The sequence below is a fragment of the Mastigoproctus giganteus genome, chromosome 5, assembly GCF_048544385.1.
Source record: "Mastigoproctus giganteus isolate SK-2022 chromosome 5, ASM4854438v1, whole genome shotgun sequence".
In the NCBI taxonomy this organism is placed as follows: domain Eukaryota; kingdom Metazoa; phylum Arthropoda; class Arachnida; order Uropygi; family Thelyphonidae; genus Mastigoproctus; species Mastigoproctus giganteus.
In genome coordinates, this window is record NC_143579.1 from 237,926,241 (window position 1) to 237,950,343 (window position 24,103).

The following is a 24,103-nucleotide window of genomic DNA, read 5'->3' on the forward strand; positions in this document are numbered from 1 at the left end:
TGCTACTTAAACCACCACCATTTATATGACTGCTGAGTGAGTGGTATATAATAGCATAGGAAAATTGTCATCCATCACTCAAATGCTGAAGCTGCTATTGCTAGAGCAATTATGAGAGTAATTTCAAGCAGAGTTTTTACTGAATGTTATTATTATTTATTATTATTAGCCATATGATGCAAGGAAGTATGAGGCTTATACTGCATGCACCAGCCAAAAAAAAAAAAATCCTGAGTTACCCTGAGAGAGAGAGAGAGAGAGAGAGAGAGAGAGAGAGAGAGAGAAAGAGAGTCAGAAGTAGAAAGGAATCACCAAGAAAGAAAAGAATGATGATATCCAGCTCAGGACCCAGAGTGTGCCACACCTATACTCACAAGATGTGAGCCCCTGGGGTTATACATGAATATTGAAGTACAGGGTATTCACAAACAGGATTTTACAAAAGTAAAATGTTATTGTTTGAAAAGGATACATGATAAAAAAAATCTGAACCCACTTCTAAGTGATAGAGGAGGTATCTTCAAGTTTTAATTCACCAACTGTAACATGTGCACATTGCAGCAGATAATGGCATAATTGCAAAACTGTAATCATGGAAAAATTGACCAACAATTCATTTTTATTGATTTTCTTGTCAGTCAATGGCTTCTGTACAAGTTGTAACTTGTTTGGTTTCAACCTCAGGAAAATTCCATAAACAGGCATCCTTTATGAATTTTCCATAACATTGCAGAATTGCAGGCCTACTTGGTGGCTTCTTTTAAACCACGTTTGAAATTTGCACACAAGAGAAGTGACAGACCGCAGTTCTTTGAACCAAAGTATGCTTTGTGCCTTCTTGGGAGTTGCTAAATTCCACCACAATTACAATTTTTCTGCTTGATCACCAGGATCATTCTCTATCACCGGAAATTGGTTTCAGATTTATATGATGTACCCTATTCTTTCACAATGTTTTAGGTTTGTAAAGGAGACTTGGACACAAATGTCTACTGATCAAAATTATCTATTCAGTCTTATTTATTCAAAAAAAAAGTCATCTCTATTCCCACATTTTTTTTAAATTCTGGAAATAGCATCTCCCGGTTTGGCAATTTTATCACCTTGCTAAACGATGTGCACTGAAGCTGTACCAGACAGCTCAAATAAGTTTGCAAACACTCCTTACCAGCAGTGGTGAGCAATCCATGGACATCACAAGTTCAATTAGTATTAGTGCAATGACCTTTAACTCTTCAATTGCTTTCATTGCAAATGCACATTGCTCAACAAAAATACATGTTCAATTATCCTTGAAAGTGTCCCATCTAGATAGGCTGAAAAATGCCAAAAGGACACCTATTAAAGTGTCTATATCTGAATTAGAGGTCTGTTTTGGAGAGGTCATCTAAAATGTAATTTCTAAAACTTCTGGTTAGGGGCCAAGCCTGAGTGGCCACAACAAGTGGTGTCCATTACAAGCTTTCACTGTTATTACTAGTAAGTAATTTATTATTATTTATATTTTATTTTTTTGCTTTTTGGTCTCACCCTCCTGAAGAACTGCTATATATATATATATATCCTTAATAAATCAAGTTGTAATAAAGCGGCAATGGGAAGAAAGCATAAATACATTAGAATTATGGTATTCCTTTAAAGTTATAATAGCAGAAGCCATGAATAGTATGAGAAAAATTCCATGATGGATAAATAACAAAACTAGCCAGTTTAACAGAGCAGAAAAAGATAGCATAGAAAAGTTAATGATAAAAAAATACTGAAGCTTAAACATCTACAAAACTATCTGTAATAGTACCATGGAAAAGTTTAGGCTGGCAAAGACAGACCATGAGGAAATAGCTGGCTAAAAGAGTAAACAGTGGGGACAAGGAGTTTCATCAATGTGAAAACAAAAGAAAAGAACAAATCAGATTAGACCCTTGTGTAATAGGTGGGTGGACATCATTAAGGTTAATTATGAGGACAAGGAAAAGTAAATGAATAGACTTGTACAATAACATGCTTATGAAAGTTTCTTGAAACAACCAACAAAACATACACTAAATAAAACTAATTAAAAAGATAACCAGTTAACTACAAATTCAAGTAACAGAAGTGATAAAATGCCAAATAATTGAAAGTGGTGGCTAAAGCCATTTTTCTTATAGCATTGAGCAAATTGAGTTTGCTATTTAGTGCACTGATCTCATACCATGGAGGAACCTTCACTACAAGTTGCCTTGGTATTGAACTACTGTAAATAAAACAGCACTTCTCCAGTGGAGAAGTGCTGTTTTATTTAAAGTGTTTGCCACTGCTGAGACTAATTTGAATTCTGTTTGGAGTCTCACTGCTGAGCAAATAGGAAATGTGTAGAACTTAGCAACTGACTGACAATTATCTACAATATGAGATACAAGAGGGTGCACACAGTGTTTTTCAGTACACTTAGCACTGGCCTTTACCAATCACTTAACACAAAACATTGTAAGACCCTTTTGGAGGAAGAGTGATTCTATGAACTCAGTGTGTCATACAACAGTTTAAATAGCAAAAACCATCCTATTCTGATAGTTTTCTTTCCTTTTCTTCCTCTCTCCCCTCCCCCACTTTACCCTTCCTTTCTTCACAGAACACTGTCTCACAATGATCATACCTGTCAACTCAGAGGTATATTACATGATTTCCTCTACTATTTAAACAGCTGAATACTGTACATTTCACAGTTGATAAAGAGGCACTCTGCCTTGAAAGCTCCTCATATTTTTGTATTTTTAATTTCCTTTATTACTTTATCAATTCTTAACTGGTTTTTTTTTATCTATTGTTATTACTACTTTTTATTGCATGTATTACTTTATTTATATATTTATTAAGGTTGTATTTAGTATGTGTTCAATCAGTTATTTCAAAAACTTCTGTGATATGATTCCCAACACTTAAGGCTTCTTTTTCAATGACATGCTAGACCAAAAGTAAAATAAACAATTTTTTCATAGTACTAGTACAGCAATGAAATGAGCTTCTATTGGATAGTTTCATAACGAAGAAAAAAAGCTAAAGAATATTTTCACATCTCAAACCAATATAAATACTCTAAAAACAAAATCACTTAAAAGAATTGCCTACCTTGACTTTCTGCAGTTATAGAGTTGCCATTGTCTTCATTATTTGCAAATGAAAAAAAAAAAAAAAAAATGTAATTTAAGGTCTTATCCTGTACATATCTGAACAAGGATATGAGAAGAGTTGAAATTCGAAGCTGCATCCAGAATGGATGTATCTCAGCAGTCTTGACATATGATAAACATGAAGCACACTTCACATAGGCAAATCGCTGGAACACAAGAGGATTCTGTACATCTTAAAACAGATTCTTCAGGCTACTTTAACTTGTCTAAAATATACAGGGTCTTCAACTAAAAGATGCAAATGTTTTAAGCTCAAAAACCAACTCTTCCTGAAAGTTAGTTGCCCATATTGCCTATGGGCAGACTTTGGTCCCAGTGTTGAAAACTTTAGATTAGTATCCTACTCACATCTTAAAAGTTTAGCCAATCTACATACTAAAAGTGCTATGCTCCCTTATTATACTTGTAATTTATTACATCTGTAAAACCAAGCAAAGAAAGGAAGCTGGCAATATAACAACTACCAAATTACCTCCCAACTCCTAGTGGTGTGCAGGAAACCAGTTTTTATAATTGCCTGTTTCTCTACCACACCAATATAAAGGAAACTTGCTACTGCCTATTTCTGAGCAAGTTTGCTTCTCTATAATATATTTAGGTGGAATAAACAACTTTCTAAATGGTATGAATATTTAAAACTACAGCTCCCATTCAAAGGAAACGATATGTTAGGAATTCAAATTTTACCTACAGCTCATTTTGGAAAGAAACAAGTAGGAGAATTTAATTTAATAATTCATCTCTTTCTTTGGAACTCTCATAAAATGCTATTTTTAAATAATCCAACTGTTAGATGCAAATGGGTTTAGTAAAATGAAACTAATGAATTAGAACGATGCATACAAGCTTACAAATCCAATTAACTATTACATGATAAAAATTGCATTTGTTAATATCAAACAAAGGGAGGGGAAGCATAGCATACCTTCATCTTGTTCCATTTCATCCTCTTTTTGGGGGGCTGCTTGTAAAAGAATATAGGTTGTTAGCCAAAAAAAAAACTAGCATAGCAGGTTAAAGTTCATACATGCAAAACAAACCATGTTCATGTACTTGCAATGAAGAGTATTCAGTGCAATTATTCAGCGAAACTGCATAAAGAACCATACTTCTGTTAATGGTGTATTGTGACTACTATACTCATAACATTTTATATTTAAAGATATAAAAAAATGTGCAACTGCTCAAAACAAATGCAAATAGCCCAATTTATGAACAAAATAAAAAAAAAAACTCCCCCCCCCCCCACCAATATATTAGAAAACATCTCTAAGGTCCCTCCCACTGGAGGACAATTAATGCCAGAGCACATCTGAATAGTATTGCAGATCAGGCACACTGTCAATGTTGCAATGCACCTAGTAACTGTAAATACTGGTAACTGTAAACACCTAGTAACTGTAAATAATAACTTAAGGATTTAATTTTTGTTTTGAATTTTATTGAATTAAATCGGAATCATGACTCTGACCAGAGCAGCAAAGCAAAAGGCTCAAGCTAATGGGAGTGCTGTGGTTCAGGGGAGGACTGAGGGGGGCAGTTGCCCTCTGAATCACAGTCTATTAAAATGCACTGTTTGCTTGATGTTTGCGGAGCAGTCGGGTACGGGACATGATACTGCCAAGGGGGATGTCTTTGTGTGTGCACGATGTAAGGAGTGCAAGGAAATCAGGCGACAACTCAGCGTTGTTATGGGCCTTTATGAGAGCTTGAAGGACAGGGTGGATGCCCTCGAAGGAAATAAATTGAGGGGCCCATCAAGCTCTCAGCTGCCCACATCAACGCCAGAGCTTGCACTTGGTCATCAGGCAACACAGAAGCAGCCCCCTAGGCAGAATGCGCTGGTCCCACAGGAACTAGTAGTTGTTGGTGACTATTGTCAGGGAAACGGGGAACATACTTTGTAAAAACGATAGGTGGAATAGGACCAGGGTATGTCTGCCAGGGGCAAAGGTTGATGACGTTGTAGAGCGGATATCATCTTTTAAGGGCACAAAAGGTGATATAGTTGTACACGTTGGCACTAATGATATTAAGAGTAGGAGACCGGCGGAATTACTTAGCAAGTACAGGTCACTGTTGAAAAAAAGCCGTGAATTAGGGTTGAACTTGAAAGTGTCTGCAATTCTGCCCAGACACGATAGGAGGGAGTATATGATGAGAGCCTTGTCGATCAATTCGGCCCTGGAGGGATTGTGCAAGGCTCAAGGGGTAGAATTTTTTTCAGCCTGGACTGTACTTGTTAACAGGAGAGATTGCTTCTACAGGGATGGGATACACTTAAATAGAAAGGGTGCAAGAATTTTTGCTGATGCTGTCGAGGCAGTGTTAGGTGGGTCGGAAAACTGCTAGTTGGGGGGGATACAAGGACTAATAGATTAACAGTAGCCACTGGCAGAGGTGGAAGTGATTCTTGCACTGCTTCTATTCAAATGAGCAGAAGTCTGAAAAACAAGATGCAGGATATTTCAGAGACTGCTGGTAGTCATTGCGGTACAAGTAAACACATGGGTTGTGTTAGGGTAGCTAAGAATAGAAACAGGTGCATGTATACCTGCGTGTACACCAATGCTAGGAGTTTGGTAAATAAATTTGATGAATTTGAGGTATTGCTCAAAACATCAAAGGCAGATATTGTTGGGATATCAGAGACGTGGTGTCACACAGATATAAGTAATGCGGAACTGGAATTTGGGGAATACAATGTGTATAGAAAGGATAGACAGGACAGGAGGGGAGGAGGGGTTATGCTATTAATTAAGAAACACAAAGTCCAAGGAAGTGAAGCCAGTCGACATCGATGGACAGGGCAGTGTCGAGTCAGTTTGGTGCGACATAAGCATAGGGAAATCAAAATTGAGAGTAGGAGTGTGCTATAGGCCTAATGACTCTGATGAGTATAATAAGATATTGTACAGGGAAATAGAGTGGGCCAGTAAATCTGAGAGTCTTATAATGGGGGACTTTAATTTCCCAGATATTGACTGGAATTTGTGGGTTGGTCACTCGCACACTAGCAAGGCTTTTGTGGATTTATTGGATGATTGTTTTCTACATCAGCATGTTCGTGAGGCAACAAGAGGGAGCAATACTCTTGATCTGATTATCAGTAGTGATTCTTCATGCATTAAGAACCTGCAGATAAATGAACCACTAGGTGGCAGTGATCACAGTGTGTTGAAGTGGGATTTACTCAAGGAGGTAACTACCATCAGAGGTAAAGGGAAGGGTTTTTGTTTTCGTAAAGGCGACTATGATGGTCTGAGACAGTATTTAAATTCTATACAGTGGGACCAACTGATGATGTTACCAACAGCAAACTCAAAATGGGAAGCATTCAAGGAACTAATCTTGGAGGCTACCAGGCTTTACATACCAACTAAGAAATATTGTTCAAGATTTAGGCCTAAATGGTTGTCAGATGAGCTAATGAGACATGTGGCAGAGAAGAAAAATGCATGGGATACATACAAATTAATGGGTGACATGGAAGCCTATGATAGATATAAGTTGGTCTGTAACCAAGTCACAAAGGAGATTAGGCAGGCAAAGGCAGACTATGAAAAATCCTTGGCAAAGGATGCAAAGAAAAACAGAAAAGAGTTTTTTACATACTTGAACTCGAAAAGGAAAGGGATGAATCAGATTGGTCCACTGGATATTGATGGTTCAACAGTTGAGGATCCTGCTCAGATGGCTAACAATCTAAACGAGTATTTTGCATCTACATTCACGCATGAGGAGTTATTCAGGAAGGAGAATGATGTAGGTAAAGTAAACATTGGCAGTGAGCTGGATGATTTTGTAATAACTGAGAGGAAAGTGGAGGAGAGATTGTTGAGGATAAACATAAAAAAGGCACCTGGGGTGGATGGGATCTATCCAGTTATATTAAAGGAGGCAGCAAAGGAAGTATGCAAACCCCTAGCCATAATTATGAGAGCTTCTTTGGACTCAGGGGAGGTGCCCATAGACTGGAGATGTGCAAATGTAACCCCAATTCACAAAGGAGGATCAAAGGCTGACACAAGTAATTATAGACCTGTTAGTTTAACTTCTGTTCCAGGTAAATTAATGGAGGCACTGGTTAAAGAAGCACTGCAGGATCATCTAGACAAGAATTCAGTTATAGCTCAGACGCAGCATGGTTTTGTTAAGGGCAGGTCTTGCCTGACCAATTTGATTGGATACTATGATGTAGTCACAAAAGAACTGGATGCAGGGAATAACTTTGATATTATATATTTGGATCTTAGAAAGGCTTTTGATACTGTTGCACATGGAAGACTGCTGCACAAATTGGAGCAGTGTGGCATTGGAGGCAAATTGCTGCTATGGATAAGGGGATGGTTGAGTGGCAGAAGACAGAGAGTGGTAATCAATGGACACTGCTCAACGTGGACTAATGTTATTAGTGGAGTTCCTCAAGGTTCAGTGTTGGGTCCGTTGTTGTTTTCGGTGTTTATGAATGATATTGATGATGGGATATCAAGTTTAATGTCCAAGTTTGCAGATGATACAAAGGTTGGCAGGGTCGTTAACGACAATACTGACGCTATGCTGCTGCAACAGGATCTGGAAAGGTTGAACAGATGGGCTGAGAGGTGGCAAATGAGGTTTAACATCGACAAATGTAAAGTGCTGCATATGGGAAACAGTAACCCCAGAGCAACGTATCAACTCTGCGGTACTACACTGACAGTGGTGGAGAATGAAAAGGACCTGGGGGTAATTGTGCAGGCAGATATGAAGTTCTCTGAGCAGTGCAGACGAGCTGCAAGAGTAGCGCATGGTGTCTTGTCAATGATATACAGGAATTTTTCTAGCAGGGATAAGGAGGTGATTATTCCCTTGTATAAGGCAATGGTAAGGCCACATCTTGAGTACTGTATACAGGTCTGGAGGCCTCATTTCAAGAAGGATGTAGAGCTGCTGGAACGGGTACAGAGAAGGGCAACAAGATTAGTAAATGGAACAAAGGGTTGCTCTTACGAAGAAAGGCTTAAGTTTTGCAAATTACAGAGTCTGGAGACTAGGCACCGGCGAGGTGATCTGATAGAGGTGTATAAGGCTTTGAATGGTTTGAGCATGCTCAATGCCAATGGGATTCTTCATCTTTCTCAGAATAATCACCTCAGAGGGCATAAATTCAAATTGAGGAAGGACGGATGTCGGATAGATGTGCGGAAATTTGCCTTTGGCCAGCGGGTGGTTGGTTGGTGGAACCGACTTCCATCACTTGTTGTTGAAGTTGATAGCCTAAACAAATTTAAAGCTCAACTGGACAGGTATTTCGAACGAACGGAGGGGTGAAATGGGAGTGGGTGTTTTTTTTTTTTTTTTTTTTTTGGCTGATGCTGAATAAGCTTGCTTTCTTGCATCATATGCCTCTGCTAATGCTAATGCTAATACCAAATATGTAAAAAGAGTGGTTTAAAGAAAATGGGACAAAACTTCAAGCATCTGCCCTCACTAGCCTAATCCCACTGAACACGTGGGAGATGAACTGGAAATGAAGTTTTTTTTTTTTTACATAAATGGTCTAACATTCCACGTCACTTTTCAGCACTTTGTTGACCTCATGCCAGATCAGTGATTTGGCAGTCTAACATGTTATTAGCTCAGGGTCCTAATAAAGTGGGACAGTATGATGCTCTTAAATTTTTATACCATTTAAATCATATGTGATTACTTTATATTTAAGAGAAAGTCCACAGCAAATCTGTGCTTTCCTATAGCATAGCTAAATGATGGTTTAAACAATGAATGCAAGCCAGGTCATGTTAATCAATATTAATAAGATTGCTATTTCATTCTGGGGAGCCTTGTCAATTTCAAAGTATATCTTTGGGTAGCATTCATATCACAGTATATGTTCCTTGTTTTTTGTGCCAAAGCAATTAAGACAATGATGCATATTCTGTTCATAAATTTCAGGTCATAAGGTATTCTATAGTCTGGTTTCCTGCTTTAATGGGTGGAAGAAGAGAGAAAAAAAGCCACACTATTGTGTTTCTTCCAAAGACTCAACAGCAGAACCAAAATCTATGCAAGCTGATTTCTGTTTAGAGATGGTTTCTTGGAAAAGATCACAATAGAGGTCTGGCTACTGCAATTACAATTCACAAGTCAAACAGCAAAACTCCATGTCCAACTGCTTCATTGCCAAATGAAAAAGGTGGTGCCACCTACTGGTAAAGTTATAATCATAACTTAAAAGTTTAGTATTATTCGAATGGTATACTATATACCAGCATGTCATGCTACCCCACACTATGCTCAACTATTAGAACATAGCTGTCAGATACATCCAAATCTCTATATTGGTAGTAGGATACTCCACTACAATGCATGCCCTCAAGTGCTCAAAATATCGTGAAGTTTTTGACTTGCAATAACATAAAACATGTACCACTTCCTCAGTAAAATGCACTGCTCCTTAATACAAGATGTAATTGAAATAATTATTACAGGTTTCTGGAAACTAGCAATATTAAAATGGCTGTACTATAGGCAACAACTTCAAATTTAGCAACCAAATTTATTAAAAATGGGTCACAATCATCGTACATAGACCTTATGTACTGCTAGCCTTTTCCATTTACTATTTTCCTTTATGTTACACCCATATCCTGTTGCACAACTTTAATCCTAGTCAAATAGTCTTATTTCCTCTAACATTACCTTGACACTATCTATTGACCTTTTTCTAACTTCTTTTCAATTCAATATTTAAAAATTGCTATTCAATAATTAAAAATTACTCACTATTTTACCAGGTGAACATACTACTGAAACTAGCAAGTATTATATTTGATAGGAATGTTACCAATATGCAAAAAAGAAAAAATAAAGCTCATAATTAACAAACAAAATTAATAAAAAAAATTAGAAAGAACCTACCCTCAAACCAAAGATAGGGGGATTTTTTTTATTATTATTTTTTTTTTTAATTTGTGTATATACAGCCCCAACCAAACTATGGCGACTCTACATTTATTATGTGTAGATACCATACAGATAGGGGCCAATCAATGTAGTGTTGTATGTGTATCGTAGTATGATGTTGGGTTATGTTTTTTGTGTTGTATGACTAGCCATTTCTACTAGTCCACTCCAGCAAGCTGGAAAAGACTAGTTACCATCCCTGGCACGTGGAGCTGGGCCAGGGACCTACTACCTATCACCCAGGAATTTAACATTTCTAACCTTTTTCGTGATGGTATGTTACATTAATGACTAGCATCACAAATATAAACAAAAGATATTTATTAATAGTTAAGGCAAAGCCAAGTAATATTTTACAGGTGCTCTCAAAATATTCCAAAATGAGAATTTGCAACCTTTATACAACAGTTTTGGTAAACATGACAATTATGGCTGAAATGTTATCAGAAGCCCTCAATTTGCTTCAGTCTATCATTTTAAATGAAAAACAAATTGAAGTTCACCAGGTGCAAACTAATATTTAGTTGAACCGAGTCTGACCCTGATGAGAGCAGCACACTTTCGAGGCATTGACAAGATCAATTTCTGAAGATAATCAACTGACAGTTCGTGGTTCCAAACACAAATTATGGCTTCTACGAAGGGTCTTTGGCTTCTTTCTGGCAACTGCAGATTCCATGATGCCAATAGTTCTCTATAGGATTCAGGTCAGGCCGGGCCATTTCCTGGCCAGCTAACTTGTAGTGGACCGTTCTTCCAACCATTTTTTCACCTCCTGTAACAAATGTAAACACATTACTGTCAAACCTCTAATGCAGAAATGAAGTTAAAGTAACTATAGAAGTGCCTACTTACACTTTTTGCCTGATGACAAGGAGCAGTTATCCTAAAAGATGCAGTTACTTGTCAGGTTGAAATGGTCTTTAATGGTTGGCAGCAATTTGCCTTCCAATATAGTCAGGCATCCATTGGCATTTATGGAACTTTTTATAAACTGCAGGTGACCTAATCCACAATATGAAATGCACTCCCATATCATATTGCTGGTCGTGAATTTCACTGTAGACACCATACAGTCTGGATGGTATTCTTCACCACATCTATGGCAAATTGTTTGTCTTCCACAGGAGCCATGCAGGTTGAATCTCTTCTCAGGTTGGTTATTTTCTCTTCCGAGAAAATAACCAACTTCCACTGCTTGGGGGTTCATTTGACATGCTCCTTACACCAAATTAATCTGGCCTTTTTTCTTTTCTTTTTTTTTTTTTGTGAGGAGAGGCTTCTTAGGACAATGGGCTACAAGTCCATTTTTGAAGAGGCATCTTTTTTTTTTTTTTTTTTTTTTTGATTTGGTAGTTGTTGGCGCATCGGCTTCTGTGGCCATATTGCACCTCCCAAGGTTTTTGCAGTACTTTGATCCAAGCCCGAGGCGGGAATCGAACCCGCAACCTTTGGGTTGCCGGGCAGGTACTTTATCCACTCGGCTAGCCCGGTCGGCGAGGCATCTTCTGACTGTTACTGCACTTGCTACCACTCCTGTATGTTCTTCCCATTCTCTTTTCAGCTTAGACAAAGAAGCTTTACGGTTTTTAAGGCACAAGTGCTTCAAAACAGTCCTGTTTCGGCATCCAGTTCCTTTTTTCCTATCAGCAGAACCAGTATTCTTGAGTTTGGAAAAAAATCTACTCACTATCAACCGATTACAAGGAGACTGTAAGCAATATTATGGGAAGAACATCCTTCCTCACATAAAGCAAAAATAGCACTCTTTCTTCGTGGCGTCAACTGCATATAACTCGCCATCCTGACACAAGCAAGGAATGACTGCAGCTCTTGCAGAGTGTGCTTATATAGCCGAAAGTAAGAACTGATGCAATATTACGTCATCACCTACGTGTCAATCTTATGATGCAATCTATAGGAAATATTGCCATATACTTACATTATTCGGATGACAATTACAATTTTAAGGGGCGATGCTTTCTTTGAATACCAGTGTATGTAAACTTCAGTAGTGTAAAGTATTTAAGAGCATAAAGAAGCACACAAGCTAGGACAGGAAAGAAACAGAATAAAGAAGAGAGAGAGAGAGAGAAGGAAATAGTACAAGGGATAAGAAGAAGAGAATACAAAAAGTAACTTCTTTTTACCACAGTCACTCAAAATCAGTCCACGTTCCTCTTTGTCAGATTCCTGCCAATCACAGCAAGAATAGTCTAGCAAATCCTTTGCACACATTTCTTATCACAGACAACAAAAAGCAGTCCAGAATATAACTGGTTTCAATCCATCATTTAACTGTTAACTTCTTCATAATCACTGACCTCCATATCCAGGGCTCTTCAAACGTTTGTGGTCAATGTGGTGGCCTAATTCTTTCACAGGAGTCCCATGTATTTCTCTCATATCAAACTGGTTGCAGAAAGAAACCCAGCATGTCCAAAGTCCATGCACAGTCCAATCCATCAAAAATGGCCAACCCTACGTGAAGTACCCTTTTCCCATCATAATTCTGTAACTTGTTCCATTTCCAGCAGCATCTGTCTTCTGGTAAAAACCTTACAAGCAAATTTTTGAAATGTGGAGTTACCACAGTTTGGTAACTTTTTTTTTTTTTTTTTTTTTTTTTATGTGAACCCCAAACATGAGAGGTATTAGAACCTATAGTACTTAGTACCGTGCTTGGGTTTGAGGTTAAGAAGACGAAAGAAGATATTTGTTGACATTGGACTTTAACTTCTGTAGATTGTAATTTTCAGGAAATACGTATGAAGGAAGGTTGTTCCAGAAAACGGCAGTTGAATGAATAAATGAGGAAGATGAAAAGTTGGTTCTGTGGGTTTGAAGTTGGACAGTAAATGGATGTTGGCTGGTGGCGGCACGTGTTCGGACTGTTTTGAAAGAGAGCAGGAATTATAGAAGCCAATTCAGAAGAAGTGCCCATGGAAGTATCTGTAGAAGAGGCATGCAGCAGAAACAGTGCGTCTATGAGAAAGCAAGTGGAGAGACTCTGTTAGAGATGAATCATTAATTAACCTAACTGCCCTCTTCTGAATGGAATCAAGCTGGAGAGAGGTTTTGGGGGCACCACCCCAGATATGGGAACAATATTCCATGGCAGGGCGAATTTGCGATTTATACAGAGTGAGCACCTGTTTGGAAGAAAAGTAACGCCGAGAGCGAAAGAGAAAACCAAATTTTTTAGATGCAGAGGAAGCAATATTTGTAATGTGCTTGTGCCAAGAGAGATTAGAAGTCAGGGTAATCCCCAAAAGAGATATCATTTTGCCTAGAAATCGGAGTGTCACTAAAGATAAGCATAGGAGTAGAAGAATCCTTTTTGCGAGATATAAGACAAGACTGAGTTTTAGAAGGGTTGAAATCAACTAAGTTGTCTTTGCCCCACTGGAGAATTACCTGAAGATCGGCATTTAAGGAATTGGTAGCAGATTTTCAAGAAGTTGAAGCTGATTGAGCAGGACAAGGTTTCTCAAAATAGAAAGTTGAATGCAATGTGCTATCATCGGCAAAACTATGGATAGGATTTCCAGTCAATGGAAGAAGGTCATTGATATACAAGAGGAAAAGAGTGGGGGAAAGAACTGAACCTTCGGGGACACCGGCATTAGTGGAGAAGTTAGAAGACAGAGAGCCATCTACCATCACCCTCAGTGAGCGATCAGAGAGAAAACTGGATAACCAATTACTAAAAACAGTTGGCAAACCATAAGATGGAAGCTTGTTTAGAAGACCTTTATGCCAAACACGATCAAAAGCCTTTGAGATGTCAAGAGCAACTACTTGTGTTTCACCGAACCTTTCCATTGAATTAGTCCATAAATGGGTAACATAAGCCAGAATATCACCAGTGGATCAACACCGACGGAATCCATACTGGTGATCGTTGATCAGACGGAAGGTTTCTAGGTAGTTTAAGAGTTGGCGGTTAATTGATTTCTCCATTACTTTAGAAAGAGTAGAAGTAATTGCAATGGGACGATAATTGGATGGGAGAGATTTGTCACCCTTTTCAGGAACTGGCTGGATATGAGCAAATTTCCAAGCAGAAGGAAAAACACCTTTGGAATAAGAAAGTGAAAAAAGGCAGCAAAGAATAGGAGTAAGTTCAGGAGCACAGGTTTTGAGAACAAGTGGAGAAATACCATCAGGACCTGGAGCTTTCTTAGCATCAAGATTCATCAAAATCCTTCTGATATCCTTTTGACGGAAGACCACAGGAGGCATTGAATGGAGCGTGTTAGGAATGGTGGGAGGTGTTTTACCAAGATCATTAATACATGAGCTGGAAGAAAAATGGGATGCTAGCAGGTCAGCTTTATCCTTGGCTGAAGTGGCAACAGAACCATCTGGTTTGAACAGAGGTGGGAGCAAAGATGGGCAAAAGTTGCGGCCAATAGCTTTGCGGCAAGAGACCAGAATGCTCGGCTACCATTAGGGCAAGAAGCAAGTTTTCTACTCTTAGCCTGTTCAAACTCTAGTTTGGACTGGTTAATAACTGCTTTACAACTGTTGCGAGCTTTGGTGTAGGCAGAAAATGAAACTGAAGAATTAGAAACAAGCCAATTACGATATGCAACATTCTTCTCTTGGACAGCCTTAGCACATTTACTGGAAAACCAAGGTTTAGATAAACGGCAAGATTTTAAAGTGGAGTGTGGGATAAAGGATTCCATTCCTTCAAGAATAATTTCACTGACACGATCTGAGCAATCGTTGACATCAGAAGTTTTGAAACAGTAATCTGACCAAGGAAAAGAAAAGAAGTCTCGCAGGTCATCCCATTTTGCATTCTTGTAATGCCAAACAACACGAGGTTGGGAATAGCCATGAGATAAAGGTTCCATTGGAGAAGAGACAATCACCAAGTTGTGATCTGAAGTGCCTAAAGGACCTATCACTTCGACCGTGTACTTAGAAGGGTTGTTTGTGAGAAAAAGATCAAGCGTATTGGCTGTATGATTAGGATTGTCCGGTATTCTTGTAGGTAAATGAACAATCTGTGCTAGGTCATTAGTAATTGCAAAAGCCTCAGCATCTCGACCTGCTGGGTCGGTGTGACTAGAAAACGGAAGCCAGCTGGAGTTGTGAACATTAAAATCACCAAGGAAAATTACTTCACTGTTAGGAAAGTTGGACTGGAGAAAGTCAAGTTGAAAAGAGAGGAAGTCAAAGAGCTCCAAGTGATTAGTGGAGTTGGGAGAACGGTAGAGACAACAGATGAATTTGACACAATGAGGTAGAGAGATTTTAAGCCAGAGAAGATCAAAGAGAGGAGATTCCAAATTGCCAAGTCTCTGACAGGGAATATCAGAACGGACATATGCACAAGTACCACCTTTGAGGCGAAAGGAATCATACAGCGAATAATTTGGGCATCTGAGATGAGCAGTAGATGAATCAACCAATAACTGAGATTCTGACAGAAAAAGTACATGGGGTTTGGCAGACTGCAAGTGGAAATGGACATCATTGAGATTAGAATTGAGACCACGTATATTTGTGAAATGAATTAGGAAGTCCTTGGGAGGTTTAGATCTTTTCGCAGATAAGCTTGCTCTATTAGTTTGACAATTCATGGTGTATTCAATAGTAAGGAAAAGTAGGTGGGACATGCTGCATGAAGTAATGAAATTTTTGGATATGGCGTACATGTGGTAAGAATATACCCAGATCCTTGACATAACGTGGCCTCGACAATGCTCCCCGCATACACACTACTCGGACTCCCTCCAGTCACTATCTGGCAGAGTAGAGGCAGCAAGATTATACACTAGCTGATCCGGAAGCTTCCTAGAGAGTTACCAATAGGTTCAGTCCAGTGTACTAACTAGCGGCCGGCCTGCGAACACCGTTTTAGAGCTGTACCCTCGAAATGTAAGGAATATTGGATCTCGCCACGACGTTCATCATAACCTCAAAAGTCATCAATCATACTGCATGATGGAAGAGATAGGGAAAGGTTGACCGGAACTTAGCTCTAGAGACTAAACATGGGTTCCACCATTTCAAGCCTCCAAGCAAAGTGGTGGTATTTCACCGGTTGATGAGAGTCATCTACCACCTAGTACTGCCTGGTAACATAGAGGGGCGGCGTTCCTCCATGTGGTGTATGCGCCACACCTCGACCCCTGCTTACGTTGGTTCACACCTGGGTGGTCACCCACCATGTACTTGTGCATGGAGGTTATACCCAGGATTACTAACAGTCCCACCATCGTGAAGGTGCAAGCAGAGGATTTGGCTGTCACAGACCGTCCGGACTTCGCCGAAATTGGGTCCACTTGACTTGAGTGTCACCCAAATATCAGTTCCATCAGCGTTTTAGACTCCCAGATAGCAAGTATAGCTTGTCTGGCATATCTGAGAGAATGTCTGACAACCTCAAGGACCAAACTCCACATTTTAATCATATACACAATAAATAAATAAATAAAAAAATCCCATCTTTAGTTACTGTTAACTATATGCAAAAAATATAATAAAACAATAAAATAAAAAAAATAAAAATAAAGCTCATAATTAACAACTAAGATTAATAAAAAAGTAAGAAAGCCTACCCTCAATCAAACAGTGGGGGGAGGATCAGAGATATGATTATCAGTTGAGAACTCACTGTAGAATCCAAAGGGTCATTTTCCATAATGCACTGCTGAGAAGCGGCCAAGCATTCACTAGTGCTTAGTACAAACCATAAAATAGTAAACTAAGGAAAGCACAAACTTAAATGAAGCTCTCCACAGGCTAACATAAATTATGTTAGAAATTTACATAAATTCACTTCCACAAGTAGTATGTTTATTCCAACAATAATCACTCTCTGCCTGAGAACAAGTTTCTGAACATCTGTTCAGCAACTGCCCTTTTTTCAATTTATGCCTCCAACAAAGCTCAAAGAAGTCATCAACATAACAAATGTTGCTTCCTCTCTCTCTCTCTCTCTCTCTCTCTCTCTCTCTCTCTCTCTCTCTCTCTCTCTCTCTCTACACACAAAACCAGGTTCTTTAAATTTGGCATTGCTTTTGAATAGCTACAGACTGTGTAAATTCATCCAACAATGGAGTACTGTTCCCACGTATATGGGAACAGTACTACATCGTCAGATGAATTTACATTTAATGCACTGTTTGATGAATCCATACGTGTAATGTGTGAATTCATCCAAGACCTAAATGCCTAGAATACCCGAAAGAGGGCAGTTAGGCGAATTAAAGATTCTCCACTTACATATGTGACTCACTCACTATAAAACACAAGTTCAGTTTCTGCTACTATAGACATTTCCTTGAACACTGTTTCTGAATCAGAAATAAATTGTTTCCTCCAAACCAGTCTGAGCACACGCATCAACAATAAACCGACTAAATTAACTTTCTCATTTATCTCTTGAACAACCTACAAATGTCTTCTCAGCCTCCAACCCACACTTGGTATTGGTGCTATAGTTTAATAGCTTTAGAATTTGGAGATAAAAAAAAACACCCAATGGGCAGATTTTAAATTTTCTCAAAACAGAATCCACTCAGAGTGTAAACAAAGTGCTTAGAAAGTGTGCTTACAAAGTGGCACAGGTACATTCTAATAGTAATGTTGAGAGAAAGGAAGTTAGGATACAGGTGACCAAACATATACAGTCAAAGCTCTTTATAGCAACTCTCCTGTCAACACCCCTGCACATTATTATAACCTGTAGTAGGTCCTAGCTGATTTTCCATAAACCTAATGCAATTTTACATTCATTATAGCAACCTTGAAAATTCCACCACTTTGTTTTTTTTTTTTTACATGTTTTTATTACAATATTCACACTTTAAAATGAAAAAAATGCTAAATTTATCAAGGCTAATTGACAATTCTAAGGATGTGGGCATAATGTAATTATTATTAGTAATGGCAAATGAGAAAAAAAGCAAGCTTTTTTGCCATTAGCAAAAAAAGTATATCTTATCTTTTCTCTCTAATAATTTATCTAGTTCCTCCTATAATTTATTCAAACTACCATCTTCAACAACATTAGATGAAAGTTTGTTCCAACAATATCAACTGTCTGTTGGCTGCAGGGCAAAATTCCATACATTTATCCTGCAACCATCCTTCCCCAATTTAAGTTGTCTTGATCAGACAACACTTGGGTGTTGTCTGATCAAGAGTAAGGATGCCATTAACATTTAGCTTAATCAATTCATTCAAAACCTTAAACATTTCAATCAAGATTTCCTCACAGGAGCCTAGTTTCAGATGCTACAATTCACAGAACTATATCCTCAGACAGGCCTATGGGGCTGGGAAATTCCATATTCAAGAAAATTAATACTCAAACACCAGCCAAGTATTTAATAAAATAGAATAAAATAAGATACAGTAAACTGGACTATTACAATAAGTAATTGTCCTCAGATGCGATGATCGGTTCCACATGGCACGCTCCCAGGTCACTTCCGTCTCCGGTACGCAAATAGAGAATACTGACTATTTTCCTGGTGAGTCACATGAGTGCCATGGGCCTGTTACTTAAGGATATGCATACATTGTTGAGAAAGGAGACAGCTGTCTCTGAAAGCTTCGGATTTCCAGTATTTTAACGATTTTAGTGTTTTGTTTTTAACTGTTTTATCATACTGATTTTATGTATATATTTTTAGTACTTATTGTAATAGTCCAGTTTACTGTATCATCTTATTTTATTCTATTTTATTAAATATTTGGCTGGTGTTTGAGAATTAATTTTCTTGAATAATTCACAGAACTGAATCTTTTCTTCATAAGAGTATCCCTTTTCCCACTCTCACTAATCTTGTTGCCCTTCACTGCATCCATTTTATCAACAAAATATCCACATTGTTTTTAAAATGAGGCCTTTAGCACTGTATAAAATACTCGCAACATGGCCTAACAATGGCCTTATACAAAGGGATATTCACCTCCCCTCCTTATTCCACCTGGAAAAAATTCCTGCATAGCATTGACAAAACTCCATGCAACAGCCAATTTGCATTGCTCAGAAAACTTTGACTGCAAAATAACTCCTAGTTCTTTCTTGTTCTCCCAAGTCCTTTTCATTCTCCACTACCCTGAGTGTAGTACAACTTTAATATGCTATATGTGGATACATTACTTTTGGGTTACTTCTACCCATATGCAATACTTTACATTTGTCAATGTTAAACTTCAGTTGCCACCTCTCAGCCCATCTGCCAAACTTTTCCAGACCCTGTTGCAGTAGAGTACTATCATTATTGTCATTAACAACCCTGCCAACCTTAGTATCATCTACAAACTTGGATATTAAGCCTGATATACTTTCACAATATCAGTGATAAATATACAAAACAACAATGGTCCCCAACACCAAACCCTGGGGTACTCCACCACTAATAATATTTGTGCATGAAGAGCAGTGTCCCACTCAACCATCCTTTTATCCATTGTAGCAACCTGGCCTTAATGCCATACTGCTCCAATTTATACAGTAGTCTTCTATGTGCCACAGTATCAAAAGCTTTCTTGAAATCCAAGTATATGATATCAAAATTATTATTTGCATCCAGTGCCTTTGTGACCACATCATAGTATCCAATCAAATTTGTCAGACAACACTTCGCCATAAACAAACACTGTGTCTGAACTATAACTGCAGTCTTGTCTAGATGACCCTGCACTGCTTCCTTAACCAGTGACTCCATTATTTTCCCTGAAACAGAAGTTAGACTAACAGGTCTGTAATTACCCGTGACACCCTTTAATCCAACCTCCCTTTGTGAATTGGGGACACATTTGCACATCTCCAGTCCATGGGGACCTCCCTGAGTTCAAGGAAGCTTTCATAATTATGGCTAAGGGTTTGCTTACTTCCTTTGCTGCCTCCTTTAATGACTGGATAGTCATTAAAAGTGATTCCCATCCACCTCAGTTGCCTTCCTTATGTTTAACTTCAATAATTTCTCCCCCACTTTGTTCTCAGTTATTACAAAATCCTTAGCTCCCCCGTGAGTTTGATAAATTTCTGGCATTCCCCTCATTGAATAACTCATGTGTGAATGTAGATGCAAAATACTCATTCAGTTTATCAGCTACCTGAGCATCATCATCAATAGTCAACCCAACTATGTTAAGTGGACCAATCTGGTTCATTCCTTTCCTTCTAGAGTTTACATAAGTAAAGAAATCTTTGCTGTTTTTCTTTGCATCCTTTGCCAAAGATTTCTCATAATCTGCCTTCACCTGCCTAAACCTCCTTTGTGACTTGATTACAGACTAGCTTATATCTGCCATAAGCTTCTGTGTTGCCTTATAATTTATATGCATCCCATGCATGATTTTTTCTTCTCTGCCACAAGCCTCATTAATTCATCTGACATCCATTTAGGCCTAAACCTTGAACAGTATTTCTTAGTTGATATAAAAAGCCTAGTACCCGCCAAGATTAAGTCCCTGAAGGCTTCCCATTTAGAATTCACCATCTGTAACATCAGTTGATACCACTTTATAGAATTTAAAAACAGACCACCATAGTCACCTTTACAAAAGCAAAACCCCTTACCACCTGATGGTAGTTAAATCTTTAAGTAAATCCCACATCAGTACACTGATCACTGCCATCTAGTGGTTCCTTTATCTGCAGATTTTTAATGCATGAAGAATTACTGCTTAAAGTCAGATCAAGAGTATTACTCCCTCTGGTTGCTCTCAAACACATTGCTATAGAAAACAATCATCCAATAAATCCACAAAAGTCTTGCTTGTGTGCGAGTGATCAACCCATAAGTTCCAGTCAATATCTGGAAAGTTAAAATCCCCATAAGACATTGATTTACTGGCCCACTTTCTCTGCCCAATTGCTCATTAAGCTCATCAGATTCATTAGGCCTATAACACACACACACCCCTACTCTCATTTTCCCTTTTCCAGTGCTCATATGACACAACAATGACTCAACATTGCATTGTCCACCAATGTCAATTGGAGCACTTCCTTAGATTTTGTGTTTCTTAACTAACAGCATAACCCCTCCTCCTCCCCCCTTACTGTCCTGTCTATCATTTCTGTACACATTGTACTCCCCAAATTCCTATTAAGGCTGAATAGTTTGCATACTGGTGAACATTAAAGATCAAGTCTTCCAACACATTGTTCCAGTAACTGTTCTTCTAATAAAATGTCCCACCATGGAATATACAATGAAGTTGAAAAAGTGATTGCCAACTCCTTCAAATATGCTGGGTTTATCACCTTCAATCCTGCAACTAATGAAGCTTTGCATGCTTCTTTCTGTTATTTGCCAAGAACAGTCCAATAATAGTGCAAAAATTTTATGATGTGCATCATTGCAGAAAGGCAACCATATGAGGAAAGACTCCAAATATGTGGGCTACAGAGCCAGGCAACCAGGCACCTCAGAGGTGACCTGACTGGAATTTATAAGGCTCTCAGATGGGTTAGTAAAATGAATGCAAGCAGAATTTTTACTGTTATGGAGAATTCCAAAACTAAGGGACAAATTAAAATTACAGGGGAAGAGGTTTAGACTAGATTGCTGAAACAGATTGCCTTCACAGGTCACTGAGGCTGACAGTTTGAATAAATTCAAAAGTCAACTGGATAGTTGACTATGTGAGGAGGGAAGCAAATAATCTGTATATTTCAGCAAAAGCCTGTATTGTAGCAAAAGCCTATAACTTCCTTGCACTATATGGCTATTATTAATTTAACACTTGTCATGGGTTGTCTTTCAAAATAGCACTAACTGAAAGTGCCACCATCAATACTGAAGCTACAAAGGAATGGAAAGAATAGTTTAAAAATGTTTTAGTGACATGAAGAGAACATCTTCAATGCTAACAAAACTGACTAGGGACACTTCCTCTCTTAATCACTGGGAAAGCCCCAGAAGTACCAATGCTTTAAAGGTTTGAGGACATTGCCAACTAACTACATATGAACAAACAAAAAAGGCTTGGATGTCAACAAAAATCTAGGAATGAAGCTGAGAATTCGATAGAAAGATGAACAAGGATAATAGAAAAATTTTGCTGTTTGTAGATAACTGCACTTCTCATTGCCAAGTGTGTAGCTATGGCCTATGTGCAATCACCATTAAGTACCCGACATCTAACATGACTTTAGTTCTTTGGTCACTTCATCAAGGTGTAATCTAGTGATTTGAAGAATGCCATTAAACAAAATAGTTTTGTTTCAAAAGCAAACAGTGAAATCTACATGCTATATGGAATATAGCAATGAGGTTGAAAAAGTGATTGCCAACTGCTTCAAATATGCTGGGTTTGTTACCTTCAATCCTGCAACAAATGAAGCTTTGCATGCTTCTTTCTCTGTTATTTGTCAAGGACAGTCCAATAATATTGAAAAAAATTTGATGATGCACGTCATTTCCTACACTTAGAAACATGTTTTAAGACTACATCAAAGTGGATGTGGAAATTGTTTCAGGATATGCACAAAAGGCTCCAGGTTTCAGGCACTACAAATATCAGGCTCCATTATGTCAGAGACATAATGGAGCCTGATATTTGTAGTGATAAAAAACCAATTGGAGTTTATCACGAAGCTTTGTTGAAGGATGCTCAAAGATTAGAACTTGGTCATTTTCCAAGCAAAGCCTAACTGCAAAAGTGAATTAACCACTATTATGTGTCTTCATTATTATCTTGTAAAATCTGCTCTGCTACTAAAACAATGCATGTTGAAAGATTTAATTCAAAACCAATTCCCTTGTACATACTTAATTTACAAGTAAAGTTTACTACACCATACAATCAAAATTTTACAATAATTTTCTTGTTTAATACTGTAATATTACATTATACCATATTAATAGAAGTATGTTAAATGTTTGTACTTTGTTCTTTTGCTGAATGACTGTTTTTCCTCCATTCCCCTGGGCAGGGGAGTTGCTATGAAGAGTTTTAGCTGTATTAACAGAAAAATGAATCACTGTGGACCATAAAGAAAAGACAAACCAATATTAAATATTTGCTATATGTGGAATTTTAATTTCAGCTTACTGTTATATTAGTAGCTACAGTGAATTTAGGGCCACCTGGATTATCTAAAAGTTTTAATAAAATATATCTGCTTTATAGCTGGGATAAAGTTTCAAATCTGACAACAGTTAGGTCAAATATTAGTTCCTTTTCACATTTAGATGTTACTAATGTTCAGTCAACATGAACTGAAGCACAATGTAAATATGAAAAAGACAAACTTTTTATATATCAGTAAACCCCCGCTATTCGCGGTTTCGCGATCGCTGATTTAATATAAAATGAAACCTTAAAAAATGTGAATTTTAAAGCGCCGTGAATATTTTTCACCATAAAAAAACATGGGCGTGGCTAAAATTATCTTTCCCGGTCAAAACAGCGCTCAGTGGGTGGGAGGGAGAGGGATGACAAAATCGCGAGCGTGGATGTTTCTCGCTAATCCTTGTTCAATGTGTGTTGTGCACTTGTCATGGAAGGTTTCGTCGTTTGCTTTTAATTTTTATGCTTATAAATTGAATAAATTTATCAATTTATATGCTTACAAAAGTGATATATCTACTGTTTTGCAGTGTAAAACAGACTTTTTCGAGTGTGTTAACGAAAGAAAGTGACTTTATTCACTTTCTTTCTAACCTGTACAAAAATATGGCTACGAATAACAAGAGACAAAATATCCAAGTAGGTGATGACATTAGCAAATAAAATTGAGTTATTAGACAATTTCTAATGGTGAAAGTGTCTCCTCAGTGGCAAAACATTATAAAATCAATGAGTCAATGGTACGATCAATCAAGAAATCGGAAGAAAAAAATCCACCGTAGTGTCCGTGAAAACGCGTTAATTGCTTAAACAATTTGCTCTGTAACTCTTGATGTTAAATTAGAAAAAATGGAAAAGGCTTTAAATTTGTGGATAGAAGACCGAACTCAAAATAAAATTCTGTTAAGTTCACTCATCATTCG

At 37.9% G+C, this 24,103-nt stretch overlaps 1 protein-coding gene across 16 annotated transcripts in view; it reads right to left on the reverse strand.

The window, feature by feature from the left end:
• Positions 1-24,103, reverse strand: part of LOC150086311 (uncharacterized) — a 452,317-nt gene that overhangs the window by 143,140 nt on the left and 285,074 nt on the right. For 14 of the 16 annotated variants that reach the window (XM_090374473.1, XM_090374476.1, XM_090374471.1 and 11 more), the window contains one exon: positions 4,099-4,137. The exons of 1 other annotated variant lie outside the window; for it this stretch is intronic. In XM_090374473.1, the coding sequence (XP_090230599.1) occupies positions 4,099-4,137 (39 nt within the window). The remainder of the gene's footprint in view (positions 1-4,098; positions 4,138-24,103) is intronic. One more of the 16 variants, XM_090374474.1, reaches the window with a different exon arrangement.